Source organism: Varanus komodoensis, unplaced genomic scaffold (genome assembly GCF_004798865.1).
Source record: "Varanus komodoensis strain SLA01 unplaced genomic scaffold, ASM479886v1 scaffold10, whole genome shotgun sequence".
Taxonomy (NCBI): Eukaryota; Metazoa; Chordata; class Lepidosauria; order Squamata; family Varanidae; genus Varanus; species Varanus komodoensis.
In genome coordinates this window covers 37,311,586-37,335,619 of record NW_025335269.1, presented here as the reverse complement: position 1 = coordinate 37,335,619, position 24,034 = coordinate 37,311,586, and the positions used below count along the sequence as shown (strand labels likewise).

At 42.9% G+C, this 24,034-nt stretch overlaps 1 protein-coding gene across 1 annotated transcript in view; it reads right to left on the bottom strand.

The window, feature by feature from the left end:
- The window catches only part of DLGAP2 (DLG associated protein 2), a 377,632-nt gene that overhangs the window by 29,075 nt on the left and 324,523 nt on the right, over window positions 1-24,034 (bottom strand). The window contains exon 8 of the mRNA XM_044419196.1: window positions 883-1,232. Within this exon, the coding sequence (XP_044275131.1) occupies window positions 883-1,232 (350 nt within the window). The remainder of the gene's footprint in view (window positions 1-882; window positions 1,233-24,034) is intronic.

Below are 24,034 nucleotides of genomic sequence, written 5' to 3'. Positions count from 1 at the left end.
AATGGGTTTGCACAGTCTTAACATGGGGACATTATCATCCCAAGTTTTAAGAAGGGGAAGCACTCATTTAAATACCTCCTTGTGTGAAATCTGCCCTTATGTCAATGATTTGGTAGGTCAAACCTGGTGTGTAACAGTTTGTGCAGAGAGATGTTTTCAAAGAAACCATGGAATATTCCCTCACTGTGCACATTTCAATGTGTCCTCTTTTCCTTAACCAATGAAGGGGTGTGAGGAGAGCAATGTTGCAAGTCCTGTTCTCTTTTCACCCATCGCTTCATTTCTGGCTATTTACACAGCAAATATCCTTTAAATACCATCCTACAATGGCTATATACTTAAAACCCCACCATTAAGGAAGCACAATGCAATGCAGTGTTCTTCCTCTGGAGGTGAAATAGGGAAGAACAAATCGCTTAAGCCAGGACCTTTCTTTCCAGGTCAAAAAATTAGGAATTGTTGACAGTAGTCAGTAACTTTACTGCTGGCAGAAGTCTCTATAAAAGATTCTGAACTGAGAGAGAGACAGAGGGAGAGAGAGAGAGGTGGACGTACTGTTCACCTGTGGCTGAGCAGTATAATTTTCATATCAGGGTAACTTGCCTGGAGATATATTCATTCATTCATTCACTCACTCACTCACTCACTCACTCACTCACTCACTCACTCACTCACTCATTCATTCATTTCCAGGCACTGCACATTGGCCGAACCCTTTTCTGCATGGCTACATAGCCATGATGTGAATTACAATTAATGCTAAGCAGCCTGGGATTGTTGCTCAGGTTATTAGGAGCTGCTGGAGCCAAATGACTCATTTGGAGCTATTTATGGAGTGGAGACGAGCAACTCGTCACAGCACAGATGCTCACGGTAGGCTACCTGAATCCCTATAGACGAGCGCCGACTCTTCAGGAACTCCTCAGCTTTTGTCACAAGGATGGCCTTGTCGCTGGTGCGTACCGAGGCGCCCTGGCCCTCCGACAGGTGGCGTTGTGCAGCGGCAGTTTCCATGGCGAGGTTCATAGCCTTGTTGCTGTCCAGACTGTCTGTGGAGTTGTACATCCCTCGACTGTCCTGAGGCCACGGGGAGATCCTCTGAGTCCGGCTATCGTGATAGGCATCCTGGGTTGATTCTGTGCTGCTCTGTGCTGTAACTGAGATTAGTGGCTTAGAGGTGGTTCGAGGAGGTACAGGCGGTGGTGTTTTTTTGTAACTTGTGTAAGTTACAGCTATGGAAGATATTCAGAAAAAGAAAGGAGCGGGAACACGTGATTAATACAAGAAGCACCATTGCAATTTATGGACAGAAAAATGGCTTAAGGCTGATTATGCTGCTTAAAAACCAGAAGCATTTACAAAACAGATTCGCCAATGGACCTCACAATCAGCATAAATTCTCATATACAGAATGCGTAGCCATAGCAACAGGTTCACGTCATCTCAGACAGGAAACTACAGCTGTGGTTGTTCCTCTTGCTCCGAGAAGAACCTTCAGCCACTATGCACATTACAAAGGAGCTAGCAGAGAAGTTCAGTAGATAAGATTAAGGTTAGACAGATTGTCAGGAGTGTGGATTTGAGAGTGCATGCATGTCCTCTAATACCCTCTTGGGCTGCATGGGGTGCCGTTTTCGCCTTCCCCTCTATTCGAAGCTGGCACAGGTTCTGCAGTGACCTAGTGGATGGGGACAAGTTTGTGGATTGACTCGAATGCACTGGGCTTCTCAAGACCTGGAGCAAGGCAGAACAGAATTCACCTAATTTTTCCACTATGGAAGATTAAGAGTAGGGTGGGGAGAAACATAATGACTCAAAATCTTGCTGAGATTTATGAGAGCTGGAAATGGTCATCGTTGAAATATAATGCTCAACTTCAGTTTTTTCTCCTCCACCAGGATGTGTTCTTTCCCCTAGTCAGGAGAGTGCCTTGATCAGTTTTAATTTGCCTAATTTTTGTGGCATAATAAAGGCATGGAGGGTTGATTGGGAAAGAGTGAAAATATTGAGTGGCAAGGCATTTCGTAGACTGCTGTTGCGTGCAATGAAGCCCCAGGGAGTTCCTTCTCCAATGCCAAGCCCTTACAGGAAAAGCAGAGGAAGAGAAGGGAGAAACTTGTCTGCAAGCTACTGCTACCACCACCCCTGTGAGGCTCCTTTACTTCAAAGCATCCCCCTACCATAAGCATGTCACAAAAGGGAACGGCATGAAAAGTCAGTTCTGTCTGGTTCTAGAGTAACATTTCAGTTGTCCCTCAAAAGAAGCAGTCCTGAAAGCTTTCACAAGTATTGTCAATATGCATTGTCTTTTATATAAACTAGGCTTTCTGCTCCTTGTATCTTCACTTTAATCACATAGCAACACTGTATTGCCTAACTAGCAAACAAACCTTCTATCATTACAGAGGTTGGAATAACCCCCAGTCTGAAACAGTAAAGCTCTTCAGCAAATGCATCAGCTATGTTCATTATCGCATCAGCTGTGTAGGCATCACATTGTGCCCACCCTGCCTGAGTTTAAGCATGCTCATGACTCCTGTGTCCTGCCATGGTGCATCCCTGAGGGAGGCTGCCCCACAGAAATGGGGATGGGGCAGACCTCTGGCCCTCAGTACACCAACCTCCCCTGACTTCAGACTGTATCAACTTGCAAAGCTATACATTAGTTGGGAAAGTCTTCCCACTATGACTTAAAATGTTACTTCATATGTCAACCACATGAACACATTTACATAAATTGAAATTAATGCATTCATTTGGGAAACAAAATAACCTATGGGTTTCCTTAGGATTCTTGGCAGGTTTCTTGGTTTCATGGTCTTGCTGTTATGGCACAGAGAAACAAATACACATCCTTCTTTACTATTATAGATGAAGCACTGTACACAGAGAGAGAGAGAGAGATGAAGCACTGTATATACCCCTACATACATACATACATCAGTATATGTTTATTATGGAAAATATCTTACTATGTTTGAGTAGAATGTTATCAGTAAAGCAGAACTGACTGAAAATGTTTTTCTGCCTGAGGTACAGCTACAAAGTACAGCCCTCCGTCCCAAGTCAAGTTGCATAGAACCTAAGGACAGTTAAGTTATTTTGGCACCTGAAGCAGAAAATCCTATAGTTGCCTCTCCTGAAAATAAAAATACAATGCAAATTACATCTCTGCCAATGCGCTGCCCTTTCATGGCACCCCAAATCAGCTTCCCGAGACAGCTGTCTCATTCTGCCCACAGTTGGGGCAGGGCCTTGAGTCACGATTAATCACACAAAACATAACTATGTGGACAACTGTTTCCACAACAGGCATAATCCAGCCATTAAAGATCTTCCCACCATTTCACATGCACACAAAAGAGTCCTACCAGAACAAAATGAGCCAGGTTACAAGAAAAATAAACCCGTGTTGTAAGGGATATGCAGCTATTTGGACTGACTGGCTTGTACCCAGAGCTTTGCAAACTAATAGTCAGCTTGCATGTCTATGTCTATGTCTACATCTACATATACTGAATACTACCCACGCACCTATAGTATATTACCTACTTTTGATGGATGGGTGGGCAGAGAAACTGCAGATTGCAATAAAAGGTTGTACAAAATGGTGACTTTTCATGAAAAAATCACAGTCACTCTAGAATGTGCTCAGGTGCAAGTTCCCTGCCAAAAATCTCACCCCCAGGACTTTTCCCCATAGATACTGTTTACTAAATGATCTCCCTAGCAAAGGTGAAGTACAAACTGAAGGATCAGGTTTGCAGCTTGAGATTGATAGGCAAATGTTCATATAGCCCCTTATTATTTTGAATGAGTTCAAATCTCCAGGGCCTGATAAACTGCATACTTGAATAATAAAGCAACAGAAATCTCAGAACCATTGTCTATTATCTTTGAGAAATCATGGAGGGCAGGTGAAGCGCCAGATGTCTGGAGGAGGGTTAATGTTTCCTTATCTTCAAAAAGGAGGAAAAGGTTAAAACAGGGAAAAACAGACCAGTCAGTCTGACATCAATGTATGGGGAAATTCTGTGGCACATTACAAAGCAGTAAATCAGCAGACACCTTGAAAACAATGCAGTGATTACTGGAATCCAACATGGATTTGTCAAGAACAAATCTTGCCAGACTAACATGACTCTATTTTTGATCAGGTAACTTCCCTTCTCGACTATTGGAATGCTGTGAACATAATAAATCTTGACTTCAGCAAAGTCAAGGTTTTGGCTTTGTACCCCATGATTAACAAACTAGCTATAAAGTGGGCTAGATGAAACAGCTGTCCAGTGGATCCAAGTTGGCTACATAATCAGACTCAAACAGTGCTTATCAGTGGCACCATCTCAGACTGGGGAGGTGGAATGAATGGGGTACCCCAGAATTCTTCAATGTTTTTATTGATGACTTGGACAAAGAGGTGCAAGGAATGCTTATAAGATTTGCAGATGACATAAAATTGGGTGGGATAGCTAATATGAAGGCAGAAACAAAATTCAAAGTGATATTAATAGGCTGGAGTGCTGGACTGAAAACAACTGTTTAATAAGGAACAAATACTAAATTCTGCACCCAGGAAAAAGAAACTAAACACTTAGTTACAAGATGTTGATACTTGGCTCATCAATACTACAAGTGCGAAGGATTTTGGAATTGGTTTAGCTCTCAAACTGTATCTCAGTCAACAATATGATATGGCTGCAAAAAAGGCAAATGTTATTTTGGACTGCATTAATAAAGCTTCACTTCCAAAGCAAATGAAGTTCTAGCTTTCCTCTACTCAGCACTAGTTAGGTGTCATCTCGAGTACTTTGGAGTTCACAGTATCCAGTTCCTGAGTAGCTAACTAACTGATTATCCAGTTTCGGCACCACACTTTAATAAAGATGCAAAGAAACAGGAAAGGCTTCCAAGGAGGGCAAGAAAGATGATTGGAGGACTGGAAACAAAACCCTTTGGGGAGGGACCAGAACAGCTGGGCTTGTTGAATTTTGAGAAGACTGTGGGAAGGCACAATAGAGCTCTTCAAGTACTTGAAAGCGGCAGTGGAGGGCCAGCGGAACATCGTGAAAAACTTATAATACTTTTCTGCATTAGAATCATAGCATAGCAGAGGTGAAAGGGGCCGATAAATCCATCCGCTCAATGCAGGGCTCCCAGTTGAAGGATCTCTATCAGATGGCTGTCCAGTTGCATCTTCAATGCATCCAGTGTGGGGAAGCCCATGACCATCCTAGGTAATTGGTTTACATTGTCCTATTGCTCTAACAATTAGGAAGTTTTTCCTCCCCTCCCTTTCCAACCAAACGGAGCTACATCCTCCCTGCAGATGGTGCCTGCTGCTCTGTGGGCCACATGGCAGGAACATCAGAAGCTACTCAACTGGTCTGCTCTTTTGACCAGATGCCAGATGACAGGACTGACCATGTTAAATCTGCTGCTGTCTGAGTCTGCCAATTCAGCAGCGCTTCCCCCTGAAGCAAAGGTGGTCTTTTTTTCACCCGCTCCTTGGTTTATCTGAGGACAGGCTGGCCTTGCCATTTCAACTAAGAATTCCAACCTCACCTCTTCTTCCAGTTCTGATTTAGGTTCAGTTATAGCCACCTTGCAATGCAACCTCCTTGTATTTTGGGAGAAGTGAAACCAAGCCCTACATTAACCCGCATTTCAACAACAGTGTATGGGTCAATGCCCTTGAGTATGGATTATCATGTTGCTTGAACCCAGTCAGAGAGATTGAGAGGGGTGGGGGAGGACTCACTGAGGACACAGGGGCTCTCTAAACAGGTCTTGCACCATCCCTTAAGCTGGCCAACTTCTAACTAGCTTGTCTGTCCTCAAGTTTTTCTTCTGTTCATTCTATTTAGTAAAGTATATAGAACTGGAACTAACTTTGCATTAACAATGTAGGAATATGTCATAAAAAGCTTCAGGGAAAGGATTTGAAAGGACTTGGTGCTTGCATTAAGCATACCCCTCTCTATTGCTACAAATGAAGAAGAGGCCCCAGAGGAGTGTAGAAGGAAATGATCCAGAGGTAGAAGCAGTAACAGTAAGAATAGGGAGGTTACTAGACAAGGTATTGTCTGCTACAGAAGAAACTTCTTTCTTCACGAAAGGCAATAAAATATCAGCATTGTTAGATATAACACTATTAATAAATTAATTTAAGCTTGCATTTAACATAGTTGCATCATGAACATAAAAATGAAAGTAACTGGTACATTACATAAAGGATTTTATATTGCTAAAATTATGTTTAAATTGCATAATAAAGTATAAATGATCATACCACAAAATATAAGTTACATACATTGAGCTGCTACATTGGTCAATGTAATATAGTATCATAATTCTTTATCTATTATCAATATCAGAGTTGGGAAGGCTTCTGGGAAATAGTTTTTTGTAAAACTATATACCAAGAACCATCAGCTGAAGCCAGGTGCAAAAGAGAAAGACTGAATGAATACGGAGGCCAAGGAATTCAGTTGTGTGGTTTTCTTGTTGTTTCTTTGTTGTGACTGTTATTTTCAGGAGAAGTATACTATCTTATCATTAAAAAAAAGACCAAAAAACTTCTCAGCATTATAATTTGAAGGGGTAATTTTGCCATTCTTACTGTGAAATTGCGGGGGATGGTGGAGGACAGGAAGGCCTGGAGGAATGTTGTCCATGGGGTCGTGATGGGTCGGACACAACTTCACGACTAACAACAACAATCCTTGTCCAATCTACTGCAACTCACCCAAACATCTGTCAATGGATTTAGATCTACTGTCTGTCCACCTGGATCTGATGTACCTATCCATAAAATGAATACTGTTCTCTGTAAATAAAATAAGTACTATATTTAAAAAAACATTTTTGGGGATGGTGAGGGAGCACAGAAGAGATGGCAAAAGGAAGCCAGCAACATAAAGCTCCACTTTAAAAAAAAACTCTACTTTTTATGTATTTATTTATATCAAACTTTTTCCTTCACAGGACTAATGCCAATGTCATTTTGTGATGTTTTTATGAGTGCCTACTTTTTTTCCCTTTGTGGAAGTTCTGTTTGGAAAAACAAACAAACAAGCAGCAGTATAATTTACTTCTACACATGCAGCAACTCTTGTTAGACAATCTATATACAATGGGGTGTAGTTAATTTGAATACCCTGAGAGTGAAGTTGCTTAACATTAACTGTACTTTGCTTGAAGTTAAGTAAAGATAACTTTTAAGACCTGAGCTTTGGAGGGAAAATCCCAATTTTTCTTGAAAGCATAGTTGCATGTATTCAATAAAGTTTAATCTAATCAAAGTCAGGTTGTGATCAAAAAAGTCACAGTTGTATAAATACTTTTCATTAAAAAATGTTCCCATTGATGCTGTGTGTGCAGAATGCTGAGGGAAACCCCTTGGGCATCACTGGGCAGGCTGTTGCGGAAAGGAAAGGCAGACTCTACAGAACGGGAAATAAAAGTTGTCATACCAATCTGAAGCAGACTTCGGCAGAGTCTAAGAATTAGGCTGCTAATAGAAAATACTTTTGATGCGAGGGTTTGTCCTACAGTGGTGTAAGCCCTAGATTTATGCCTTTCAGTTTCTTTCTGCCATCCAGCACAGGCAGCTTGCCAAATGCATGCAAGACACTGACTGAGGTTCAGGCACCATGACAGGCTACCTGGCTGATCATATTGTGCCAACTCAGTCACTGTCTCCTTACTGGCCTCTTCTTTCAATGGAGAGCAACTTTAATGAAATGTGTACCAGGTCATCTGCTCCTCAGGGACATCTGCTCCTCCCTTCTACCCATCTTATATAGAGCTATTTTAGCTGCTTGGATGGTTGGAACTATAGGAGGCCAGAACTGTAGGAGGCTCCCAAATAATGCCTTTTTGCTACTTTTGGGTGCATGCATGCACCCCCCCACCTACCCCCCCTCCACCTATCTGCTCAAGGCTAAGAATCAGTTTTTCCTCAATTCTCAACTTTCCTCTTTCTCAATCCTGCTGATTCCCAATCCATGACCATCAAAGAAACTATAAAACAGCTTTCTCAAAACTCCAGAACAAAGCTATTGCCCACATATATAACATTTACAGTCTATTGCCTGCTGGGTTTGAGGGACATACACGGAACAATATACACAAAAGGGAAGGACCCCAGTGTAGTCACATAGGGTAGAAACACTGAAATCAGAGAAGTTAAGTTAGTCATGATGTAGTACTTGATTTCTGTAGGTCAGCTCCAAGCATGACCATGTCTGGACCAAACCCCAAGTATCAAGGAAGGTAATTCATCTGTGCAGCTGCAAAAGCACCACAAACATCTGGCCCAACTGGCATGATAACAACAGGCCTTGTCGTTGTTAGTCACAAAGTCGCATCCGACCCATTGTGACCCCATGGATAGCATTCCTCCAGGCCTTCCTGTCCTCCACCATCCCCCGGAGTTCACTTAAGCTCACGCCGACTGCTTCAGTGACTCCATCTAGCCACCTCATTCTCTGGCATCCCCTTCTTCCTTTGCCATCAATTGGTCCCAGCATTAGGCTCTTCTCCATTGAGTCCTTCCTTCTCATTAGGTGGCCAAAGTTTTATCTTCAGTATCTGACCTTCTAAAGAGTAGTCAGGGTTGAACAACAGGCCTATGTTATAGTAATAATCTTTGACTGCTGCTCCAGTAATCCTGAGCTCAAGGCTTAAGTCATTACAGTAGTATTGCTGGCAAAGCCAGGAGCAGGAGTTCTGAGCATCAAGTTGGCAGGTTGCTTGGCATGAAACCTGGAGATACCCTCTGCCCCAGTGAGGTGGTGATGTCACTGTAAGTTCAGTCCAGCACTCAGTGAGAAGACAAGTGTGAAGGGCCTTCTCTGACAGGAATGGGTAAAGCAGTCCAACAAGCAACCGGAAGTCACTAGCATCTCAGCATGTGCTCAAGGCAAGCTTGAGCAATATTATGGCTTAATCAACCACATTTAGACTGAGTGCTTTAAGATTTGATTAGGCACAGCAATCGGGAGATAAGTACGAACACTTCCCAGGCAAAGTTGCATGCCCTCTCAATGTTCCGTAATTAGTGATAAGCAGGTTGGTTGGGTGGAGATTCCCTACCATGAAGCACTGCAATCTTGGAATTGTTCCAACTTGAATAGATTTTAACAAAAGAGGGTCTCTTATGTTTGGAAAAAAGAAAGTTCTTTCAGAATTCATTTTGCCCAGGGACATGGTTCCTTTTCAAATGCTATAAAAACCTTGGTCTCCAATGACCTCCTGAGGGCCTAGCACTGTAATTTTTAAGTCATGTCTCCACTGAGCCCATACATTTCTGGTGCATGTCTATCTGCGTCCATTAATTTCCATTCCATTTGCTGAAGCCACCCATTTTCTGCGGAACACAGTTCTGGCTGCCTATGTCCACATGACTGCTGAAGTTTGGAGTTCTCCACACATCAGCATTGCTTTCAGGGACACTGGGGTCCCCAGGGAGGTACCTTTAAAGTCTTCTTCTAGAGATCCTGTCTCTGCAATCAGTAATCTCCACTACATCTGTCTGCTTTCCTGTCTAGGCTTGTGTATAGTTTGAGCAGTCAGCCCAAAATATACACAAGCTTCTGAGCTGCACATGCACCTTACACAATCAAGTGCAAACACCCAACCCTGCAGTTCTTTCTCTCTCTCCCTCATCAGCTTTATGACCCCAGTTGGCTTAGCCCCTACTGCAGTAATGCCCCTGCAGCTGCAGCTCATCTAGGCCCACATTCACTATGCATGCCCATGGCCTAGGCACCTACACGTAACAGCCCCCATTCTAGACACAGAGAGGGTGAACTCTAAGTATGCCTGCAGTGTTGGTTTTGTTTCACATAAGCCAAGTATGTTTAGTATTGCCTGTTGTAAATTTCTTCCATCCTGCAGTTTATATAGTTCCAAGTACATATCAACACATTCCCAGAGTAATCATTATGTACATTTTTATTCCTCCATGTTCAGTAAAATTGCTCCTTTCAGAATAGACGTGTGTAGGCATGTTCTTAGGACAAATCTACTGGGACGTGCTATGACTGGTGTTAAAAGATCTTGGAAAATTATATCTATGTTCACAGAGAACATTCATTGACAGGATGCCAAACTTTTGCAAGGCATTATGAGTCGAGTATTTTGAGAGAGTGATATCCATCTATACATTACTCGCATTACCTGGGTTGGTTCTAGACTTAGCCATGCATAGCATAGACTCTACTGAAATCATTAGGACTTAAATTAGTCATGACCAATAAGTCTCATTGATTTTAGGAAGTCTACTGCAAAAGTGTGTTAAAAAACAAAAAACAGGGAGAAACATCTCGCATTAAAAATGCATAATAATTTCAGTACTGATGAACAGCATAAAAAGAAAAGCAGGCATATAATAACATTTAAAACAAAACACACAAACCCAGAATCTTCTATACTATAGCTTAAATTTGCAGAGATCTCATTATACTCCCTTAGTCAAGATCAAAGTACTCTTATCCTGTGGAGAGGGCTAAATTTTCTAAGTGGTGACAAACCATGTAACATGGGATCAGTTTGCTTCTTGGTAAGATGCAGGGATATTCCAGCAATGTGTTGAAGATATTCTGAAGAGCTGAAATTTGTGCAGTTGGCTTTGCTCCTATTCTGGGATAAGAAGCAACTGCAGGATCCTCCTTAGATCCTGCACTTTGTGTCATGTGAATTGGCAATGAGATGTGAAGTTACTCCAGGACAACATGTAGCAGAATTTTACCCTCATGTTCAGTCTTGATTTCTGGATGAGTTCAGGAAGAGCTAGACTACTCTTTTCAAGCACAAGGTGATGCATGTACTGCACTTTTAATGGGGAACTACGGCACAGCAATACAGATGTTTATCTGAATGCATCAAAGTATCTACAGATAAGAAGGAAAAGCTCTTCGGTGACTATTTTAATTGGAATTTTAACCATGTGGGGGTCAGATGTGCAAAATGCTCAAAGCCATGAAGAACACTGCTAATCCTTCCATAAATTCCTTCTCATTTGAAAGCAGTAGCCACCCTTCTTTCTAAGAATCAATTTAAAAAGTTCCAAAGTGGAAAATATCTGGGCTGCGACAGAGATAAAATTTCACTTGCATTCCACTCATTGCCTATTGCCAAAAAGGCATGGGAACATGTTGCATTTTCTGTGTAACAAGCCTCATCCATCAGAGGGTCAGTCATGCCTCGCCTTTAAAGTACAGCAGGCCTTGAAATGGGAGACAATATAAAACAAGTATCCATTATGAGACAGTCAGGAGGATTTCAGTCACACAGAATTCTCTCCTTCACCCAAGATTAAGTTGCAACAATCAGAATCTGCAATTAGGCTCCCATTTTATTGGCAAGGCATGAAGGAAAGCTGAGATGAGACACTTTGGGAGGCTAATTGTGCCTTGGACCTTGTGTGCACCTTCCCCAAGTTCAAACTTACTCCCTTTCCTGGACTCTCAATCTTCACCACAAAAATAGGAGTGAAAAAAACGATTCATGCCTCAGCAAAGATGTGACCTAACTAGTTGGTACCACCATTTAATCAAATTTATAATTCACTGTATTTTAGGAGGAAAAATGGGGACATTTCCAGACATTTTTGAACACATCTAAGGTAAATAGGATTTACCTCACCGATTTATAAATGATTCATGTTCAGGAAAAATATGAAACTCTCTCTGCTCAGATTTATGGCTCTCCTTTAGAAAGCGAATTCAGTTTTGAGTTATGACAGTTTTAGCTGTAAATATTTCATTTTCTAATTAAATAATGGCCTCCTTTCAGAATCTTCTCTGACGTCCTGTCTCATTTTAGGGATTGAACTGTCATGTTCTACCAAGACTTTGTAAAATTAAAAAAACAAAAACACTGCAGCCCTCTTCTTTTACAATCTGATTTTCATGAACAAATACACACAGAAAGACAAGAAGAACATGAAATATGTCTTATATTTTACAAACAAATAACTCATTTTGTAAAAAGGTAGCCTAAATGTAATCGCTAGCCATTTCTTTCCTGGGTTATGAAATGTCTGCAATAAAACAAAAGTTATTTTGATTCTCATCAAATTTAATTCCTAGCAATTTAAACAAAATATTAAGTTTATAAAGCTGTACAGAGAGCAAAGCCAGCTGCACCATTAAGCGGAGCATGCGGGCATTGGTGCTCCCTCCCATTCCTTCCTCCTGAGCCGCCTCGCCTATCTGGGCTGCCACCGTTGTTGCACTTTGTGGTCCTGGGCTTGTGGCGGCCCTGTCCAGTCACCCTCTCCCACCCGCCATGTAACAGGAAGTGCCTTTGGGAACAGCCCGTAACTGAGCAGCAGGCAGGCAGGCAGCAAGGCAGCCCAAACAACACTTGCCAGGCAGGGTGGTGTGCGAGTGGCAGGAGAGTGTCGCAGAAGAGGGGCCTGTGTGCCGCAAGGACTACTTGGGACCTCTGAAGAAGCCTGCTGTCATTGGATGTGCCAGCAGCTTCTGTATGTGGAGCTCTGCCAGCGGACACTGTCTTGTCCTTCGCCTCAGATGGTGACCGGGCAGAAGGGCGGCGATGCACGATCTTCTCTTGGCCGTGGCAAATCCACACTGGGCATGTGTGCACACCCTGACATTTGACGTGTCTGGAAACAGGTGCAAGGAGGAGCCAAAGGACTCACCACTCAACACAGGAACTATGAGCTAAGCTTGGACTTCAGTGGATTTTGTGGGGAAGGAGCAAACTCATTTGTTTGCCATAATGTGTCACCTATTTCTATTAGTTAGTTCTATTACTTGGATTAATAAGAGGGAATGCTCACATACAGATCCTCACTTCCAAGGTGGAAGAACTGTTAAAAAATGTAGTGAAATTCACACCAAGCACTCAAATAACAGCCTGATCTCCACCTTTCCCTATTACCCTGGAGTACTACAATTTCCACAGAGTCTCTTTTCCCTGCTGCCATAAATTACATTCAGAGAGAAGGGAAGACACAAAGGTGCAGAATTCAGCAGTTTAAAGAGGCTGCAAAGGTCTTGCAAAGATGACTGTGGATGCCACACTCTTTCAATATCACCGTGGACAAGAGAGCAGTCTGAATTTCAGAACTGGGCTGGGGCTGCAGGTGGGGATTCTAAACAACAAGGACACCAACACTGATTTTAGCCACGTATACCATAGTTCAACCACACCTACTCTGAATTGTGTCTGTAAGGCACCTTGATTGCTTACTTTTTTAAAGAAAGTCAGGGTACGAATCAAATCAAATTTAAAAAAGAGTTATGCATCACTAATTACAAATGCTTTACTCAAAGTGTAAAACAGGAGAGAGAAAAAGGTGAGGGAAAACATTCTATTATTCAGTGAAATGTACGAGAGTTGGTGACATGAATGGAAAGAAGAGACACACTTGATCATAAAGCATAGATTATTTGGGGGAAAAACATATCCAGGGACTAATGTAAGAAGACAGATACCCATTTAAGGGACTGTCTGGGAAAATAGGGAAAGGTAGAGATCAGGCATTTACTTGATCCCCATGTATTACAAAAACAAGACCAGTCTGTATCTGTATTACTTTGTTCCCTCCTGCTCTTAGGTATTTAGTCCTTTGAGGACAGAACTGCATCAAAGTGTATTTGCCCCAACCATTTGGATAGAATAGGTTACAATTTTACCTAAATAATTAAAGAAATGATCTTATGTGTGTTTGGACAGAAAAAAGGTCCCACAACCCAGTTTCACCGGTATGTATACCAGAATAAGGTATTCATGAGATTTAAAATTAAATGTATTTAAATTCTCCATAATTTATTTTCATCGTATTTCCTGGATAAATATTTGTTGAGTAACAGGGACTTAGCATTCATGAATTCTGTATTCAGGAATTTCCCTTGAGGTTAGGATTATTTAGTTGAATAAAACTTGATAATCATAATCCATTGCCTTTTTCTCTTGTCCTTACAATTTTTTCATGATTCAGACAGGAATATTTTTGCTCCCTGTAGCGAGTTCAATATCCAGTCACATACCTTTTGATTTGGTTACTGCATAAAATAATGGTTTTAAAAATCATAAAATGTCAGTTGAATGTTCAGATTTATTCCCAATTAAAGGAACTCTTGGAGCTCACACCAATCACCTAACCATCCCTGCATATCTTCTTCATCTGTATTATTCTGTTAACTAGGCTGCAGAATATTGGCAGTTACACACTTTAGTCTTTTTAAAACCAGAAGAGAAGTGGTAAGCGAATACGAACACTTTCTAATTTCACTTATTGCAATAGAAACAGACTTCTGGAACACCAAATATTTATACCAAAACACATGCTAGCATTACTGTTTTCTAAAATTAAGGGTGAATGGACACATTATCTGAAGCCCATATGCAGTAGCTGTGTGCCTTTTTTCCATGGGAAGGGGATAGCATGGGGGCAGGCATTTAAGAGCTTGATGTAGACTCACCTGGCTGGCCAGCATGAAGACCAGGCAGGCTGGTCACAGCCCCAGAAACACCAGTGAAACTGGAGCCAAGCCACGTGGGCAGGGATGGAGAAATCCCTTGCTGGGGCTCCAAGCCCAGCCTCCCGGGTAAGCACGCGGACTCCCTGTATTCAAATGGACCAGTCCTGTCTGTGGCAAGAATTTCAAGCCAATGAACCCCTGTCAGTGCGATCTGGTCAGCTAAGCTATAACAGGTGACTGCTTCTGGGTCAATTGCCCTTTGCTGTGATCAAACCTATTCTTGAGAATAAAGCCATTTTCTCTCATTCTTGTCATGCCTGATTGGACTTGCATGGCAAGGCTGAACCGCTTGTGTCCTACAGGGATATATGTGGATACTGGATAAGTATTTAAAGTAATGTCTTAAGAATAAAGCTCTGAGGGTTATCTATTGCTAAACATAACAACGGCTTCAGGAGGGCAACGCTGGGGCAGCAGCAGTGGTACCCTAGCTGCACCTTCTGAGCCATTCTGCTCTGTTGGAGGGCAAATCTGTTCTCCAAAATTGGCCTGCTGCCTCCAGCTGTTGCGGGGGATGCTATCCCATCAAGAACATCTGCCAGCCTCAGCATGTGGGATGGGGGAGCAGGAGCCACCTTGCCTTTTCCTCAGACTGTAAAAAGATGTGGGGCAGCCCTGTGCGAGTGAATTTTTACAAGCAATGCAGCGTCGAGGTGGAACAAATCTTTATACAGAGTGCAAATGAATGAGCTTTTGGAAAAAGGAGAATGGCATGCCCTTAGCAGAAAGCCAGGAGATTGGCGAAAGTCTTGGAAGATGGGTGGCAAGAGGGGCTGGAGTAAAAAACAGGAGGTAAAGTGGCTGAGAAAAGGGAGCAGGATGGGAGTAAGCAGGGGTTTGAGGAAGCAGAGAGGTGAGAAGAAAGGGTTTTGTCCAAAGGAAGGCCATGCCTCTTTAAGGCAGCAGCAGCAGCCTTGATCTGCGAAGACCTCATCCTTCAGGTCCGAATGAAGCCAAAAATCACTGCTGACTGCACCCATATGATGCGGCCACACAGTACATCCCCAAACAATCATTTATTTATTAGATATACACCTAAAATGAAGAGGTGGAGCCCTTGACAGAAATCCAAAATGGAGACGATCCGGACATGAAACCTCCGAATTTTAAAGGCCTATCTTGAAAGTGTTCCACTTAGGAAGGAGGAGGCAGAAACAGCCCTTGCTGGGGAACTCATTGCTGGCTACAGGTTGTTGCACGACTTCCCTCCTCCCCACGGCCCCCCTTTTTGTCTTTCAGTGGATGGTCTCTCCACCCCATTGCGCAAAAATAGGGAAGGGGCTGGACAACCATTTGTGAGCTCTGCTCACACAATGCGGAGCCTTTAATCATCTCTGGTTTGAATTGCATGTTGGCCTGTTTAAATCGTCATGAGCTGCTTTGCAGCCCTTCTAAGCTCACAGCAGAGTGCGGACCTTAGGAAGTGCTGCCTCTGTGTTGGAGGGAGAAGGCTTATGGCTCTGCACAAATGAGACAACCGGGGTAGATGAAGACCATCAGGCAGGCACTCTGGCTAGCCCACAGCATCCACCCACTTTCCGTGGATACACCTCCTCCTCCTCTTGGCTGTTTCCCCTGCCACTTAAGCTTTTTCCTGTCCAAATGGCTGGGTAGGAAAGTGCAAGACTGCAGCTCTTGGTGCTCGGCTAATCTGCAAGAAACCTCTGAGATGAGGAGGCGAGAGTGAGGAAGGAAGGGAATGAGAGACGCTGATAATAATAAGGGAAAGAGAGAGAAAGCATGAGATAAATGTACATAACTGGATGGGGAGATGATAAGAGACAAGCAGCTAGGCAGACAGGCAGCTAACAAAAGGGAAATAGAGGTGGAGAAGGTGAACAAAGAGAGAAGAGAGAATGGGGAAAGATAAGAAGGGAGATAAAAGAATATAGGGGAAAAGACCAGAGTAGAGATATAGAGCAAGGGCAAGGGGTGGGGGAGAGAAAGAAAGGGAGCCAGAAATGTCATCATGCCCACTGCTGGCACCCCTATGCAGGAATGTACGTGGCTGCAAAAGTCTTCATACCAGCTTTATTCCTTGGAGGTGGCGAAATGTACAAAAGGGCTGTAAATCAAACAGGCCTCCAAGGTCACCCGCTCGAATACTTGTGCTACAGTTAGAGCGATGTGGGCAACACTGAAGCCAGGGAATGGCTGACTGACGACATACAAAAGGTTCTATTTTAGTTCTGCTAATTAGCAATAAATTATAGTGCAGCAAGCAGTTTGCTTCCTGAGGAGAACTAAGTATTGACAGCATCTTCCTTGTTTCTACCCCTTCTCTAGACAAACCCTATTTCTTGCTGATAGGAAACAGAATTTACAGTTCTGTGCACTAAAAGCTGGCATAATTTCTGAGTCTATAAACATTGTGCCACACATGCTTTCTATGTTTCCTGCAGAGGACGAAGTGTCAAATAATTCCTGGGAGCTCTGGCAGTATTAATTAAGTAGTCACAGTGTGAATCATAGTAATGGAGATTCTGGCATATTTTTATTTTATTCATTTTTACGGGTATTTGTTGACATGCACACCTACAGCGATCACTATGATGGCAGCAATTTTAAACGGCAGCCACCAAAATACAGCATGTATATGTGTCAAATTGTCCTTCCCAAATGTTGAATATTCTGCAGGCCTTTTTACTGTTTGCACATTTGTCCAACATTACATTTTTGTATATGACATGCAACGACATTTGCTCTGCTAAGCAGCGCCTGGTTGGAACCATACTGTGCCTGGCTGGAAGGACTGGTAGTGGTTGTCAGTCACTTTCTGGGTACAATTCAATGTGTTGGTTCAAACCTTTAAAACCCTGTAGAGCTTTCGACATGGCTATCTGCATCTTGCTTTGAACTAGATTGTGGGGGGGGGGGGCGGGTTGCAGAAGAGGTACTTTTCGAGGGCACCATTACCTGTAAAGGACTATTTCTTAAGCAAATGTGAGAGGACTTATTCCTGGTCACTCCCAAACCAGGGAACATGCTTACTTCAGAACTGTAATTTGTCTCCACTCTCTTAGCTTTTAGAACGGGTGAGAAGGCAGATATTTTAATCTAGTCCTGAAAATCATGTAGTCTGTTTAATATTATGATAGTTTTAGTGGTGTTGTTTTAAGGTTTTATTAAAACACCTTGATAGGTTTTTTCAAAGTAAATAAGGTGGTACAGAAGTGCTAATAATAAGTAACTAAATGCATGCAGTGACATTTAGTACGTGGACGTACTGATAACTGATGCAGAGTGGCATAGCTCACTGATTCCCCTTTCTTCCATCACAGAGCCCTTTCCACATTGATTTATCTGCCTCCTCTTGTCTGCTATCATGGCTCACTGCAGAGGATTCTGGGTGCACACCCAATTTACTGCTTCTTCCCATGGCAGAAGATTCTTAGAGCAGCAATCAAGGTGCATTTTAGGAACACTCACCTGCAATTACTGTGAATGAACCCCTGGAGAAGCTTCCAAAGCACCCAAGAAAGCTGCCCAGAAGACAGTTTAAAACTTGAAATCAATTCATTTATTTGATGGTTGCAGTTCAAAAGTTAGCATGTAGCAGTATTTTTAAATCCTGACTTTTGATAGATAGCATGCAATGGCAATTAGCATATGGCATTATTTGCTTTGTAATACATTTTGGCAGTTAACTGCTCCCAAAATTGTGTATTTGAATCCTGCCTAAAGCATAAAGACAACCAAGTCTAAAGTTTTCACAAGTTTGAATGGTGAGGTAAACCCTCTGAAGGCAACAGAAAACCATGCTTTCTAAATAAAAAGGAAGTATAAGACTCAAGGCACAGTCCTATGTATGTTTAACCCCCAAAATGCCTGACAGCTCCAAGGATCCTGGAAACTGCTAGCAGTTGTATGGCTTTTTCTTGTCTAAATAGGCACAGGATTGTATTCTTTGGGGGCCCCATTTTAGTGATGGGACAACGTCCCTCATCTCAATTTAGAACTGTCTTGTGAAAGAATGAGCTGTCTCAGAGAAACCTCATTAGTTTTCCTCCTTCCTTTTGAAGTGCTCCCTGTTGGACTGTAATATTGACACATACACACCATCTAGTGGATTCGCACACACCTGCTTCTTTGCATTGCCAACTGGGAATTGCAGTTTGCCTTGTAGTGAAGAAAGAAGTGCTTTGCTGTCCACTGAGAATTTTTTTTCCAGGGCAGGCCTTGAGATGGTGAGGAAATTTGGGAAAACAAGCAGGGGGTGGTGAAAATGAATGTCCAAATCTCTCCGATCAGCACAAAGGTGGTCCTGATCCTGACTGCAGCCCTACTCCGTTACTGTAGCCTAAGTGAGAGCGAGAGAGAGAGGACCAGCTGTATGCAGGCATTTAACTAGCCATTTCATTGGCCACATTGCAGTGTGAGCCACAGAAGAAAGTCTGTTGGGAATGTTGCTCAGCACCTCTGATGGTTATGAGCTGGCCAAGTGTACAGTGAACCAGGCAATTTGACATTTGGGTATGACTTTAATATTCTGTGGGCTGTTACATTAATAGATTTATATGGTGCATGATTCAGATGAAGAATAGACAGCATTGTTGCCTATTACACAAAGCTATTCTTGCTTACCTGTAGAATGCTAGATAGTGTGCCTCGCTCCCTAATATAACACTGGGGGCAGCAACCTTTCCCTCTGATGTACATGGCTGGGGCTGTTCCATTCAGTCAGCAGGGGATTCTTGCATGAAGCCTTTCTCCCTAGTGGGTGCAACCACTGCCACCAGTGCAGAAAAAAAGGGGCATTCTTAATCCTCTTCCTTGCTTACTAATCAAAGAAGCACCGAGTGACCTGGGAACCTTGCTTTGCTTGGCCAAGAGCACATAAAGGTAGGGACTGAACATTTTGCTGTAGTGTATAGAACGATTCCACTTCTCATTGAACAATGCAGCTGGGTCCCCAAAAGCCAAATCTTACCACTACTATGTCAATCTTCCATTTGTACTAAACTGCAGCGAGTGCCCATGGGCATTCCTACTTTCAGTGTGTGTGCAGTAAGGGGAGGCATATTTCTTCCCACTTGAGTCCAGTTAAGAACAGAAATATCCCCTTCCACACGGACAGCAGCAGCAGCTGTGCAAGTCCGTTTTCCTTCTGATCGGGGCTGGTGAGGAAGGCCTTGCCTCCCAAGAGTTGAAAGTTTGGTGGCAGGCTGCACGGAAGGCTTAATGCATTTAGTTTGCCCTGAGCTGGAGGGGATGTCCCCCAAGAAGGAGATGGAGGCACTATTACTCCAGATGACTGGGGAAAACTCCTAAATATCCTGAGGATCTTACAGGGGAAGGAAAAATCTGCAAAAACCTACTTCCACCAGTGGAATCCTCACTCGGATCTCCATAATGGGGGGGGGGGGGGGAGTTCATTTTTAGATATATGGGCGCACTCCTACCATCAGTGCCATTGCTATTTTGCATCTCAAGTGACCTTGAAGGAAATATTTGAGAACTTGATGATTCCATCAGAATTGTTTTTCTTTCTGCTGCGTGATCTTGTCCATTGGATTTGAAAAAATAGACAAGATATCTAATTACACTCTCTGGTAGCTAAAAGTGTTGGTGAACCAAGGCTGTTTGGATTTTTAAAAAATGGCCCCTGCTATTCCCTTGCAGTTGGAAGGGACTGACTCCCCCAAAAGAACTGACCTAGTTTTATGGGGTCAGCAAGAAGAGTGATTGGAGCTGATCTGCATAGTTCAGTAGTGCAACTTCCAGAGCACCGTCTTGCTGCTGCTCGGGAGCAAAGGCTCCTGGCTCTTTCTCAACCCCCTTTTAACTCCAGCCAAAATGGCCTAGGAGGCTTGTAGAGCCTTTCAAGTTGAATCCCACTAATGCAGCCGAAATCAACCGCACAGCTCCTGTTATCAGTCCCCAGGATAAAAATTTAAGAGGCCAGAAGCTGAGCTTTTTCATTTGGGGCTTTTCCTTTGGGAGTCATTCCTCTTGATGGTCTGCCAGGACCTCTTCGACAGTTTTCAGGATGTACTACAAGACTCATTTATTTCCTTCAGTACCAAGGAGTGCTCTTTGGATTTCATGTTGCTTTCACTTAGAGGTTATTTCATTCTTGGCTTTGGGTGAAATCCCAAAGAGGTTTACTAAGTATTAAAAAAGGCAATAAAAAGAGAGGGTTGCAAACAACTCCCACCCCAATATTTCTTGCTACCCCATTTTCTTCTTCAGGTGTCAGGCTATGTTAAGGTTCCCCTGCATGCATGGAATCCTTGCTCTCCTCATAATGTTCTTTGCCACCTCTTTTCTCTGCAAACTAGGGGTTTTTTTGGTCAGTCCTAGTTAAGCATACTTTATAATGCAGATGGCAGGTGACATCAAAGGCACTGATCCTAAAATACGATCCACTAGTTCTATTAAAATTTAAAGGTTAGTGAGGGCAATACTTATTTATTTTATATATATCTCAGGAGGACTTATATCCCAATTTCCTAGTTGAAGAAAATTGACCAATAACAATTCTTTATCACTTGGACTCTAATGATCCAAAATTCTTTCATGGAGACCTTCTTAAGGAATTGTTTGCAAGAGCCAAGTTGTGTATAGTATAGCATGTATGTGAAAGACCCCAAAGTGACCAATAGAACAACAGTGGAGTGATACAGTTTCGGAGGCTACACTTAGGTAAAAACCTACCCAGTAATTGCATGAACAAGGAAGTCTAAATTTAAGAAGGGTCGTATGGTAGCATGATTTCCATTTATTTATTTATTTATTTATTTAGTAAACTTCTATGCCGCCCCATTCGCTGAAGCCTCAGGGTGGCTCACAGACATAAACTTTGTTAAAATAATATAAATTAACAATATAAATTAAGTCGCCCTGGCCAAAGAATAAAATAAATAAATGCTATTAATAGTTAAAAGGACATTTGAATAAAAAGGTCTTCGCCTGGCACCGAAAAACAAATAATGACGGCGCCAGGCGGACCTCTCTGGGGAGCGCATTCCATAGATTGGGTGCCACCGCAGAGAAAGCCCTCCTCCGGGTACTCACCCTCCTAATATCATTCACAGAGGGTTCCCGGAGAAGGGCCTCTCCCGCAGATCTCAGGGGGTGGGCGGGCATATATGGACTTAAGCGCTCCATTTATTTCTTATGTGGAAGCTCTTCCACAACTTTTGACCAAGTGGTTGCCAATCCAACCAAACACACACACACACACATGCACTCACTTTATAAATGCCATATAATTTAAATATCCAGGCTTAAACTGAATAGTGTCTCTTTAGGGTGTTTTATTCTTGCTGATCCACAGCCATATCCTTTCCATACTAATAATTTTTAAAGTGAGTTTATTTCTTTAGCAGTCTTGTTGTATTGTTATGCATATTCTATGTTAGCTGCCATTGGGCAATATCCTGCTCAAAACTAATGTTGAATAGTAGCCTAAGTGACATAGTGCTAATGTTGGGATAAATGAAATGCCAATGGTGTTTGTTGACCTGATGGGTTTTCCAGGTAAATCCCTTGTTCCAACATTATTGGCACTGTGCCAGAGCAGGGCTGGACAAACTGTGCCCTTTAGATGTTTTGGACTACAGTTCCCATAATCCCGTAAGGGCCAATTGTCACCTGAAGTGCACCAGTTTGCCCATCCTGAGCTAGAATTTCACTTACACAACATCATATATGATATCGACAGTATCGAATTGAAAGCCATCTTATATTTAAAACAGTAAAACAAAATAAAATTTGATGTAATAGGAGAGGATTCATTTAATGTATAATCGAACAACTGTGGCTAATTTGAATGCATAACTTGGTTTCAGGTTACTGGCATGACGAACAAGGACAGATATAAAGACAAGGATGAATAAGTTTGTTAACCATTCTAAGCAAATAACTGAATCTTCACAGATGTACAATGCAGACTATGGATTAAAATGAAGTTAAAGAACTATGGATAAGTTCATGGGTCATGCCATGACACCCTGAAGGTGATGGCAACAATGGTTCCTATATTGCCCAGTAGCTCTCTAGAAAGCATGCAAGGAGAAGCCCCAGAGGGTTGTTTTTTGCTGGATAGCACACCATTCTTGACAGACAATTGGGCACAATGTGGCTTGCCGTGGGCCGCTGTATTCTGCCTCCCACCTGCTCCTGGCAGGGACCCTTAGCACAAGCAGAGCGCTTACTGCCCTGTTCCCCGCATTAGCAGCAGTTCTGCAACTGACCCGTTGGAATGGGGGAAACGCCTCCCAGCCTCCCGCCTCAGACCACAAGCAGGAACTGATTTTCTGAGCCCTTATGAATGTGACCACACATTCACAAACCTTTCGAACTGGTTTCCTTGGTGGGTGGCTTGCAGCAGTGTGCAGGAACGCAAGAGCGTTTGTCCGCTCTTTCACTGAGCATGCCAGTCTCCCTCTCCTGTGAATGTCCTTGCCAGTCTCATCCTCCACATTGCCATTGGCCTTGCTAGTGAGTGGAAAGAAACATAAAGGCTGCTTCATCCACAACCAGAGTAATTACACCCACCCCAAAAGCTCCTTCTTATGTAGTCACCTGCTGCTCTCGCCTCTCTGCCCCTTCATGCTTGTCGCTTCCCTCCACTGATCTCTGTGGTTAGCTGTCACGTATACGTATGGATTGAAGTGATGCGAGGGAGACATAAAGTTCTGCAAATTTCAAAGCAATGCAGTGAAGGAGATTAATTCATTTCAAAGCAAGGTAACAAAGCAAAGCTGAAAATTATGACCTTTCATAGCCGGGGACTTTAAAGTATGCGCACTTGCATGACAAGGAGGAGGAGGAGGAGCCGCAGCTGTAGTTCTGGATGCTTTTCAGTACCTTGATTTTTAGGCACACGGGACAGATGGTGCAGACACGGGATAAGGGAAGATGGCAGCAGCGCTACTGAGAACTCTGCTGCAGGGGCCATTCCTGATAATCCACAATGAAATCAGCCTGCTGGGTTTGAATGTCGCAGCAACACCACAGCAACAAGCCACTGTCTCGCATGGTGGCCTGTTTGTAAAAAACAACCCACGCTTAAAAAAAATGCTTTGGCTTTGGACATCATGACACACTGCCTTGAAATAGCTCACAGCGATCCACCATGGTTGTGTGAATCAAGGCACTGTGTGGCTCATACTCTTAAAATACGAATTTTCCTTGCTTTGTTGAAATGCTTGGCTAACAGCCCCCACCCACACAGAAGTGACCTTTACACTAACAAGCATCGTGTGGTAATGTTTTTCCTCAACTGTATCTCTGAGTACTGCAAGAGAGGGCTACAAGTTTCAGTCTTCTTCCACATCCTAGACTTCCTGAAAGTAAAAGCATCTAAGAGGCAGAGTGGCTTCCCCCACCCCAAGCAATGCTGAGGAGCACAGGGAAGGCTGTGGCACTTCAGAGCATGCAAGTCCACCCTATTTAGAAAAAGATGTCCACCGAATTTGATCACAAGGGAGGGGCACATAAGCACTGTGCTGTGCCGGCAATCAGATTTTGTGGACATTGGAAATGTCATGATAGGAGTTGGGGAT